The sequence below is a fragment of the Echinops telfairi genome, unplaced genomic scaffold (assembly GCF_000313985.2).
Source record: "Echinops telfairi isolate 266 unplaced genomic scaffold, ASM31398v2 ScPeMD7_7468;HRSCAF=8506_0, whole genome shotgun sequence".
NCBI lineage: Eukaryota > Metazoa > Chordata > Mammalia > Afrosoricida > Tenrecidae > Echinops > Echinops telfairi.
Window position 1 is genome coordinate 63,724,773 of NW_022111369.1, and position 11,448 is coordinate 63,736,220.

The following is an 11,448-nucleotide window of genomic DNA, read 5'->3' on the forward strand; positions in this document are numbered from 1 at the left end:
GTCTATTTGGGGGTTCCTCAGGGACTTCGTTGCTTTGCTCCCCTTGCTGCTCTGTTGTGCTCCCTTCATGTTTCACCCCAGTGGAGGGTAGGGATGGGGATGGGGTGTCAGACCAGGCACAATTCCTGCACTGTGTGTCCAGTGCTCTCCCTCAAAGTGCTGTGGGTTAATAATGGAATGCCATGTCTCATGGTGAGGCCAGCCCTATGGTCCTTTCTGTGCACTGACTGCTCTGAGCAGGAATGTTGTCCTCAAGGGTTGGTGGGCCAGGATGTGTTTCACTCTCTCTCTCTCTTTCTCTCTGTCTCTGTCTCTCTCTCTTTCCCTCTTAGTTTGTTCCCATGTGGTCTGGGCAGATCTACCTCTCTCCTGGGCTGTATCTTCAGTGCTGTCCTCTGTCCTACATTCTTCTGAGGAAGGCGTTGACATAACTGGGATTGGAGCTGGCCTCTCAGTCCTCTCAGTCAGTTCTCTGCTCCATGCTGAAAACCACCAGTTTTAAAAAACTATCACTGCCTGGATTGCACCTCAGATCAAATCTAGAAGCTCTTTGAATGGTACTAGGTCTTTGGGATTAAAAATAATATTATTTCCAGATAATTCTAATGTGAAGTTAGGACTCAGAATGACCCGCATAATGTAACTCAGGCTAGGGAGAGTGACTAACGTGTTCATATTGCAAAGATTCTGCCATGTGGAATGTTTGGGACTTAGTTTTCCTTTGAATCGAGATTATCTGAAATATCAATTTGCAGCAGAGCGTCTGATGTGGAACATGCACTCTTTTCTCCTCCGAGACCAGAAAATGAGAGGAAACATCTGCCTAAAACTAGAATTGGAACATGTCAAATGCTTTACTATTATCATTTGACATTTCTACTGTGTTTGCCAGCTAATAACTACAGAATTTTCTCAGACTTCATTTGGGTTGTGGGAAAAGATAAAGACATTTCTCCCTCGTCTTTTTCTTCATCGTCTTAGCTTCTAACAAGAGAAGCTGAGTTAAACGGAGACAATGACCGTGAGAGGAACCGTATGTAAGTCTTGATCTGCTTCCGTTCTTGTACCGGATCTTGCGCGTAGCGGGGTTGTGGAGAGCGGGGGATCTGGGAGTCGCGTGACCCGGGTTCAAGTTCTCATTCACCCCATTAAGAACCGGGTCAAACTCTCCCTGCCCTTGAGTCGATGCCGACTCATACTCAGAGCGACCCCATAGGACAGGGCCAACGGGCTCCTGTGCATTCCCAACGCCGGGTTAACAGCTGTAAAAAGCCCCATCCTTCTCCATGGAGTGGCTGGTGGTCTCAAACCGCTGAGCATGGAGAGTGCCTGGTAAATGCTCAACCACAACATCAAGGAGAGCGTTTGTCATAATAACCCAAACCCAGGCACACCATCATCCAGTCAGCTCCCACGCATAAGGACCTAGTCAGGGTTTCTGAGGCTCGGATAACCTTATCTTTCTCATCAGAGCACCTGGTGGGTTTGAACCACTGACATTGCAGTGAGTAGCAGTCTAAGCTTACCCAAGAGGGCAAATAATATAGGAAGTTTCCCCTTTCGCTGACTGAGGTGGCTTTTGAGATAGAAACCAGAGTAGGATTAAAGATGTCACTCTAAGTGAGCAGCAGGGACAGCATCGTTGTTACTGCTGTGGTTGAGCTGCTCCTATCATCCTGCCTCTGTGCACATGAGCGGAGAACACTGCCTGCCCTGTGGTGTTCTCAGCGTCGTGTTTGAGCCCGCTGTTGCAACCACTGTTGCTCCTTCTCCTGGGGGTCTTCTTCTTTCGGGGACCCTCTGCTTTACCAAGTATCGTGTTTTCCCCCAGAGACTGATCTCTGATGATAGCCTGTACAACGTATGGGAGACAAACTCTTGCCATCCGGACCTCTAAAGAGCATCCTGGCTGTACTTCTTCCAAGACATATTGGCTTGTTCTTCTGGCAGTCCATGGTACTTTCAATATACTTTGCCAGCATCATAATGTAGAGACATCAGTTCTTCTTTTGTCTTCCTTATCCATTGTAAAGCTGTAACATACATAGGAGGGAATTGATAAGACCATGGCTTGGGTCAGGTGCACCCTACTGCTCAAAGTGACAGGTTTGCCCTTCAGCACTTTAAAGAGCTCTTGTGCAGTAGATTTGCCCAATGCAATACGCCATTTGATTTCTTGACTGCTGCTTCCATGAGAGTTGATGGTGGATCCAAGTGTAACAACTAATAGGTCCTATTGGTTCTCACAGTTGTGTAAGCAAAAGAAGGTCCTATTTCTTTATTCTTTACATACTGGGAGTGTGGGGGAATTTGAATAACATATTTTTGACTAACCACAACTGCAGATTCATCGTAAGCACCTGTGAGCAGAGCTGGGTATGGACTCTCCCACTCAGTTGAATTATGAAAATAATGGAAATATAACAAGAAGGCCTGCCTTCATTTTAAATGGTCATATCACAAAAGATAAGCACATATAAATATTTATAAAGTAGAAATAGGCAAAGAAAACTAAGCATTCTCCAAATTCCATCTCTTTCAACTCCTTCATCCAACAAATAAGCATTGAGTGCTGGCTGTCAACACCACGACAGGTCTGTACTAGAGAGGCACTGAGAACAGAATGGCCAAGAAGACCAAGTTGCTAGCCTTCTGCAGAGCATATCTTCGAGGGAGCATAAGCAAGTCAGAGGTTATCACCGGTAGTTTTTTGGGGGTGTCTTTGCTTTCTATATGACTGCATGATCAACATGCATACATCGTATAATTATTTCAACTTTGTCAATATGACATATATATGTATGAAATATACTCAATCTCATTATCAGTTTGATTTTTCCCACCCCATCATGTTGTATTAACTTCTTTTCATAACACATATTTCTCTTAAATTTATTTTTAATAATTGCTTAACATGCAACTGTGTGGATGTATCAAAATCTAGCTAGCCAATTTAGGTGTTTTCGGACACTTACTTTTCCACTATTTTAAAACTCTTCCAAGAATTTCTTTTATTACGTTGTTGGCCGTATCTTGGATGACTTTCTTTGGATCCAGTTCTCAATGTGAACAGCAGGATCAAAGGCTATGCAAAATGTGAATATTCCTTATCATTATCCTTTCGAGACGATAATGCAGACAAATGTCCCCGCCTCCTCCCTCCGATATGGGTGTTCGCTGGCCGTGACTGCTGAAGGCAAGGACAACCGGGGCCTCATTGGCTCACGTGTTGGCTTCTTTCCAGGATGCTTAGTCATTCATGAGCCAAGTAAACAGCTCATCTGCAGCAGCTGAGCCCTTGTAGAAGATATAGAACTTGCACACTAGAGTAACATGAACAATAGTTCGTGTTTCATGTCCACTTTGCCTGCAAAATGGATTTTGTTCCAACAGAGGCGAGTGAGAAAACTCAGACTTATTTTTCAGTATGTCAGCAGCCAACAGTTCCTAAAGAGTTGTGCTTTTAGAGTGATCTATTGCTGTAGAAAGAGAGATCTTGGAAGTTAACAATGTAGTCTGCCTTTCCATATGCAAGAGTCCTTTTTTGTATTTTCATTTTCTGTTTAATAACAGCTCTCTTTCTCTTATGACAGGTAAGTAAAATCACCATGGAGTCTACTTGGGGTTTTACATAGAGCATTCCTGCTGTTTCAAATGGTTTGTGCATGCTAATAGCTTTTCTTTCTTCTTTCTTTTTTATTTTTTTAAAGATTTGGATCCTACAAAGAAGGCCACAATTATGAGAATAACCATCGTTTCCATATGAGTACTCCCAAATACTTTTTATGAATATTGAAAACAAGAAGTCATTAAGTTGGCAAGATGATGGGAGGAGGGGACCTAAGGTAACAAGAAGAGACTAAAGAGAGTGGAACAACACACACAAAGGACCTCAGCTTTGAATAAGTATGATTTCTACACAACGGAAGATCCCACATATTTATAAATATTGATTAACAGAAGTGTTTTTACCAATTGTTTTCAAATTATTGATTGAAAACAAGACAGAAGGTGATATAAAAAAGATTTACTCTTAAAGATAAAATAATAAAATGACCTCATTTTGGGGGGGGGGTGAACTATATTTATTTAACAAAAGGTTTACCAGTTCAACTATTTTCCAGTGACATTCATTCCATTTACCCTGCAGAGCAACAATTTATCCATTGTTTCATCCCCCTTAACAGAAACTCAGTAAAATATCTATCATTTTCCTGATTAAAAAAAGGGAGAAGAGATTGATTTGTTGAGGCGCTCAAAGCACTTGTACAAAACCAAGCAGTCTTAAATCCTTCTTGGAATAGAGCAGGAAATAAATGTTTAAAGAGTAAGTCGGATGCTAGAAGAATAATGTGTCCATGCCTGCAGCTGACTAGGCCTCTCCATCACCATCCTTCCCTGAGCTCCACCGTATCGTCTGCCTTTTCCCCATCACTGGTTGGCAGTTCAGGATGCACGGTGTTGAGGCTTCCAACCAGTCAGGTCACCAGCTCTCTTCCAATCAGTCAGGTCACCAGCAAGCACACTTCCACACACGGAAGGGTTTCATAGAGTGACTTGTCTGCCCTTGACTAAACAAGAAGGGAGCGTTCCACTCACTACCACAGTCTCTATTTACAGGGAATAGTGTTTTGAAAGTTGTCTGTGGAGGCTCATAAGATCTTAGGACTAGAAAAGGCCCCAAATGTTGTTTTCTCTTTGGGACTGGGGCTATGAATGAGAAGAAAGACGATTTCCAAAGGTTTCATGTCACCATCGGAGAGGGTCCCTTGGATCGATTTCATAACCATGTACTGAGCACACGGCTACATGTCCCTGTGATGGTTTCAAAGATATGTCCACAAATGGCTTGGCACTTCTTCCAAAAGAGGCAACACCAGTGGGCTCAAGCTCAGGAACACTGGCGAGGATGGTGCAGGACGGGGCAGTGTCTCATTCTGTTGTGCGTACGGTCGCTATGGGTCGGAACCAACTGGATGACACCTAACAACAACAACAACACAATCCTCATTGGCGTGCACCCGACAGTGATTTCCCTCTGATGACGGGAACAGAGTGAAAGACAGCGTGCAACTGCCCAGCCGAGGTTATAAAAGGCATCCGGATCTCACACTCTTGGACCTGGAGAAGCCAGCAGCCCTACAAAGGGGTGTACATGGTAAAGAGCTGAGACCGCTTGCCAACAACCATGTAAGTGAGTTTCCTGGGTCGGTGCCAATGGCTCCAACCAGTCTTCAGACGATGCCAGCCCTTGACATCTCATGAGAGATCCTGAGCCCCAATTAGCCAGCTTTGCTGTTCTCAAATCCGTGACCCACAGAAGCTATGAGAGAGTAACTGGACCTTTTTTTTTTTTAACCCACTATCTATTGGGAAGAGAAGGTCTGATGGGCAGAGTTGTTCAAACCTGACAGCCGCTCCTTGGCAGTCTGCTTCCATAAAGGATTGTAGCCTTGGAAACCGTCTGCGGCTGTGCTGCGCTGTCCTGTAGGGTGGCTATGAGCCAGAACCAATTTGACGGCAAGCGGTTTGGCTTTGGTCTTGGTTTATAGGGAGGGGCATGTATTTGGGTGATAGGTTATGTACCACATAACTACTAATACAGCCCTTGAACCTAGTCAGGTTTGGGAACTTTATTGATCAGTGATCTGCGAGTAACTGAAATGACAATGGTACAAACCCACCAGCAGCTCCACAGGAGAAAAGGCCTGACAAACTGCTTCCATAAAGATTATAGCCGAGGAAACCCACCTTAGGGGACAGCTCTGTCCAATAGAGTGGCTGTGGATCAGAATTCACGACACCCAATAATATATCAATAGAAGAGTCCCTGGGTGGTGCATACAGCTAATGTGCTTACCTGCCAGCTGCAAGGTGGTGGTTTGAGTCTAGCAGGGAGTGCTCCCAAAGACAGACCTGATGATCCACTCCCACCAAGACTGCACCCTAGGGAGCCCTCTGGGGAAGTTCTGTACTGCCATGTAGGGTTGCCACGAGTCAGAATGGACGGTGACTGGTTTTGTCCAATAGCCATGCTACTATGTATGAGATGGTTGTGATGGGGCGGAGGGGTTTCATTTAACTGAAAAAGCAAAGCAAACCAAACAAACAAAAACCCACTGCTGTTTCTCTGGACCCGAAACATGAAATTTGGGAGCTAGAAGAAATCAAAAATAGCTTGATGATTAATTGCTGTTTATTGACAATTGGGCCAGGCCCTTGACTAACATTAATGCCTGACCACAATGCTTCGAGGTTAGGTTTTCCAGATGCAAATTGTGATGTGCTTGTCCTTCAGCTCTAACTAAGATGGTCCGAGCTCCCCTTCCACGCCCGCACAAAGATGGTCCCTCGGATGTCTGTGGGCTGTGGGAGGTGAAAGGCAGAGGGGTAAGGGTAAGAGTGGCATTTTTGTGGTCACCTCTCTCATTGATCTCCTGACACTGTCATATTTCAGTTCATAAACACATAGCCCCCCTCCTGAATTATGCTTGGAGGAATTCCATGTCGCTAGTCAGGGTCTAGCACTCAGCTGGTGCCCTGGATTTCCCAAGTGCTGGGAGGCAGAACTTCACCGAGACTGCAAGGGCTGCCTCTGTTCTGCAGCAAACAAGCTGAACTGAGGACTCCGTTCTTTCCTTGTCTTCAACAAAACAAAGCTCTCTTGCTCTGTGTTTTCATGGGTAGCATGTTGTATTGAGGGCTTGGAACAACGGGGAAGGGCTGACATGATAGAAACTCGGGACATCTTCAAATAGAGTAATTAGTTACTATGCCCTGATCTGACAAATCTTTTGTCCCCTCCACACCAGCCGTTTGACAACCTCCTCCCTGTCTTCTCTGGGTGCCTGCATCTTCCCCCCAATTTCAATCCATTTCTAATACAGGCCACATTAGTCACCTCTTTTTAATAGTCACCTGCTGACTCACCACACTTCAAGGATCTTGCCTTCCATCTCGAATGGCTTCTCTGACTGGGAGCTGTCAATACATTTCTCTCCATGAGTGAGAGAACACGCAGAAAGCTTGAACAACACAATTGAATGAACATATATAGAGCAGCGCCCCAAATAACTTCAAATTGCTCTTTCTTTGTAAATGTACAAGGAACATTTATCAAAACCAACCGTATGCTGGGCCAAAAATCCGACAGAGCTGAATAAATGTCAAAATATTGAATGAATACAGTGACTATTCTCCGACAATCTCAAAACTGAGCTGGAAACAAAAAGAGAATGAGCAATCCTCCAATACTCGGAAACCTAAATAACCCATGGTTCGAAGAAGAGATTTCATGGTTCAAAGAGGGATCTAATGTATTATGGATAATCTACCCACTGCCATCGAGTTGAATCCAAGGCAGAGCATGACCCTCGACGGGGCTTCTGAGATTGTAAGTCTTGACAGGAGCGGAGGATGGCCTCACCACCTCTGTGAACTTCGCTAACTAGCAGGAGCAGGTTGGATTGGGCTGTTGTGTGCTGTTGGCCTGTTCCTTTAGCATTTAAGATGTGGAAGTCCTTACATCTTGAGTGTGCTCTTCGGGAGATGGGTCTGCTGAAGGACCCTAAGGATTAGGAAAACCAGAGCTCAACAAGGGGTGATGGAAACACCCAAATCTCTCTCCTTCACACTGCAGCCCCTCAGGACTGAGCGGTCTCCCCGACCCAGGCTTGCCATTCCCCAGTCTCCTACCTAGTTCCTAGGCAGTAGAATCTGGCAGTTCACGAGATGTCCTCGAGCCTCTTGATTCCCCTTTCTTTTTTGACACCAATGATACCTTGGAAGAGACAAGAGCAGAAAGCATGTCCGTCTTCTGTGGTGGGATGGTGGGTCTGTCTTTTCCCTGCAGTTGGACCTCTAGCGATTTGGATTCCCATGTATTTAGGAAAAGGCAGAAAACAAAACCCCACTGTCTTCGAGTAGATTCTGCCTCATAGCAATCCTATGTAACAGAGTAGAACTGCTCCCTATGGTTTCCTAAGTGATAGAACACCTGGTGGATTTGACCCACTGAACTTTTGGTTAGCAGCCCAACATTTCACCCACTGTGCCACCAGGACTCCTTTGTTTGGGAAGTGTTAGATTACTTGGCAATCGCTCCCTAAAAGCTAATGTCTCTCAGCTACCTGTGTCTGCGTGAGGGAGCTTGAGCAGAGTGAACCCCATGAGCTGCCTTCATCCTGAGCACAGGCTCGAGGGAGCGGCGAGTCCTGGCACCAGTGGCTGTTGAGTCCCTTCTGACTCTGGGAACAGCAGCGCAGTTAAGGAACTTGAGAGGGAACACATTCGAGAAAGCCGGAGACTGAAAACAGCGAGCATTTGGCACACAGGCTTCTGTAAACAGTACTGTAAACAGTAGCCAGGCTCCCTTAACAAACTGTAGGGTTTCCCCTTGCACTCCATGTGTAGGCAGGCGTAGGAGGGCAGGAAGCAAATCATAAGAAAAGACTCCCGTATTAGAATCACAGAATTCATCATCACACTGCGGGAAGGTAGCTTGGGGATCACATAACTCAGTTCTCTGGTTTGCAGGCCAGCACGTTGAAGCCAGAGGCACGAGTGCCTTGTAGGAACTCTGGTGGCAGTTAAGCACCCTGGTGACCCATTCCCACCATCCAGTAATAAGCCCAACCCCATCAAGTTGATTCAAAGTCTTAGGGACTCTACATACATTTCTGATGTAGTAAATCTTTACCAGTGCCCACAGCCTCTCTTTCTGCTGAGGAGGAGCTGGTGGATTTGAACCACCGACCTTGCAGTTAGCTATCCAATGCTTAACCCAATAGAGCCACCAGGGCCCCCTTGCAGTTAGCTATCCAATGCTTAACCCAATAGAGCCACCAGGGCCCCTTACAGTGTTAAGAGTGGAGGCTATCTTTTGAGCACTTAGTATGTGCCAAGCCTTTACACAGTGTCTTCTGCTGAATCTTCACTGGTGCACCCCTGTGGTAAGCACTGGGGATTTTACTGTTACAGGCTTAGAGAGCCTGCCATTTGCCCAAGGTTGCAGTTACAAGAGGCAGGGCAGAATCAGACCTCGGTCTCTGTGCCCTACTGCCTCGGGCTCCACAACAAACAATCGCCCTTGAAGGTGTTTTTGTGCTTGAGGTCAGATACAAGGAACAAGCAGACACAGAGCTGCTGTCCTCATACACCCCTGAGTTTGACTAAAAAGTGTTTGATCTTATTGAGTACATTTCAGGAGGCTTTAAGAAAAGGTGACTGAAGAATCCGTTAGATTTGTGGGTTTGCAGCATCTTAACTCAGTGCCATCCAGTCCATTCTAATTCACAGTGATCCTATAGGACAGGGTAGAACTGCCGCCTGTGGGTTCCCGAGATCGTAACTCTTTATAGGAAAATAGAAAGCCTCACATTTCTCCTGAAGAGTGGCAGATAGTTTTGAACTGCTGAACTCATGGTTAGCAACCCAACGTGTAACCCACGACACCAGTGTTGCTGAATTTTGAAAGTGTAATTATGGAGTATCACCCAAATCAGTTACTGCGTGTCCTCTGAGTGTCAGAGTAGAATTGCTTCAATACACATGGAAACTCTCCCGGTTTGGTGTCTTGGCAGCTCATTATGCTTTATAGCAGTATGTCAACGGGAAAAATTATTTTGAGTTCAAATACACCATTTGTAAATTACTGTTTGGAATACAACCTTCCCGAGGGTTTGTATTTCCTGAACGCCTTACTCAGGGGCAGGAGGGGTAAGGGATCATGATGATCAACATATAAGCACACCCCACCACACCTCCCAGGGGCCGAACAGCAGAAACTGTGGGGCAAGGGAGACAGCAGTCAGTGTAGGATATGAAAATAATAATAATTTATAATTTATCAAGGGGCCATGGGGGTGAGGATGGGAGGAAAAAAGAGGAGCTGACACCAGGGGCTCAACTAGAAAATAAATGTCTAGAAAATCATGATGGCAACATATGTACAAGAGTGCTTGATACAATCGATGTATGGATTATTACAGGAGCTGTAAGAGCACTTAATAAATGCTTTTTTAAAATTTTTGGTAAGATTGTCAATAAGCCGTTTTGATAAATTTATGAATATATGCAAATTCATTTTGAGCCTCATAATCATATTTAAATTCATGTTCTGATTATCCATTGTTAAATAATAAATGACCCCAAAATTTAATGAGTGAAGAAATGGTGTGGCGGTCACATCCAACCTCCTCTGGCTTCAGTAGGGAAAAGTATTCAACTCCATATCAGCCCAAGGTCTGTAACCACAGGGCAGAGGCCAGACACGTTTCCACCACCCACCCCCGCCTTCCTTTGGCCCCCTATTCTGATACCCTTCAGTCTCCCTATAGCTCTGTTGGGTTTGATAACTTGTCACCATGGCTACACAGAACTCACAGGCAATACTTACAATCCTGGGGTCTAGTGGGGAAGTTATAGGAAGCCTGGTGGCGTGGTGGTTACTTGCTGGGCTGCAAACTACACGGTTATAAGTTTGAAACCACCAGCTACTCTGTAGGAGAGAGCTGAGGCTCTCTACTCTCATGAAGAATTACAGCCTCGGAAACCCACAGGGGCAGTTCTATCCTGCTCTAGAGGGTTGCCATGAGTCGGAATTGACTCCAGGGCAGGGAGTTTGGTTTTTCTAAATTATTATTAGAGAACTTAACAGGTCAGGATAAAAAAACAGTAAGGATACAGGCTTTTTGCCCTAGCCAGCAGCCACCTCTCGCCCGTCACACCAAGCCTTCAGGTGAAGAAACTAAGATTCGGGCTAATTGCATGCCTTCCCCAGAATGTCACATCTAGTAAGTGGGATACTCCCCCCAGAGCAACCAGTTTCAAGGCCAATGTATTTTCTAGACCGGCAGGTATAGTACTGGACATGGGGGGGGGGGGGCTAATAAGTACTTCTCATAGTGACCCTATAGGGACAATAAAGCTGCTCCTGTGGGTTTTCTGAAACTATAACTCTTTATGGGAATAGAAAGCCTCCTCTTTCTCTCAAAGATCAGCTAGTAGTTTCAAACTACTAACCTTGTGGTTAGCAGCCCAGCATGCAACCCGCTCTGTCACCAGGGCTGTCACTCAGAATTGACTTGATGGCAGTGAGTTTGATTTTGGTTCGAGTAAGTAACTTCTGATGAACTTAATATGTAATTACATATCCTTTTCTTTCTCCCTGTGACCACAGTTTATTAGTGGTCACCAAGGGGTGGATGGGAGGAAGAAGGGACACTAGCCCTCAATGCTTAGGGCACACTGAGCTTCTGCTCAGGATGATGGGAGAATTCGGGAACTGAGAGGTGATGGCTGAATAACATGATGAACATAATTTAGGGCACAGAAATACACATGCAAGCATAGTTGAAATGTCAAATGCTTTGCCACGTGTTGGGAGCCCTGTTGGTGTAGTGGTTACACCCTGGGTTACGATCCGCAGGGTCAGCAGTTTGAAACCAC

The 11,448-nt window shown here is 45.3% G+C and overlaps 1 protein-coding gene across 1 annotated transcript in view; it reads left to right on the forward strand.

Moving 5' to 3' along the window:
• Positions 1–4,005, forward strand: part of CWH43 (cell wall biogenesis 43 C-terminal homolog) — a 73,904-nt gene extending 69,899 nt beyond the window's left edge. Inside the window, exon 16 of the mRNA XM_013005571.2 lies at positions 3,711–4,005. Coding sequence (XP_012861025.1) covers positions 3,711–3,789 — 79 coding nt within the window. The 3' untranslated portion in view covers positions 3,790–4,005. The remainder of the gene's footprint in view (positions 1–3,710) is intronic.
• The last annotated feature ends 7,443 nt before the right edge of the window (positions 4,006–11,448 follow it).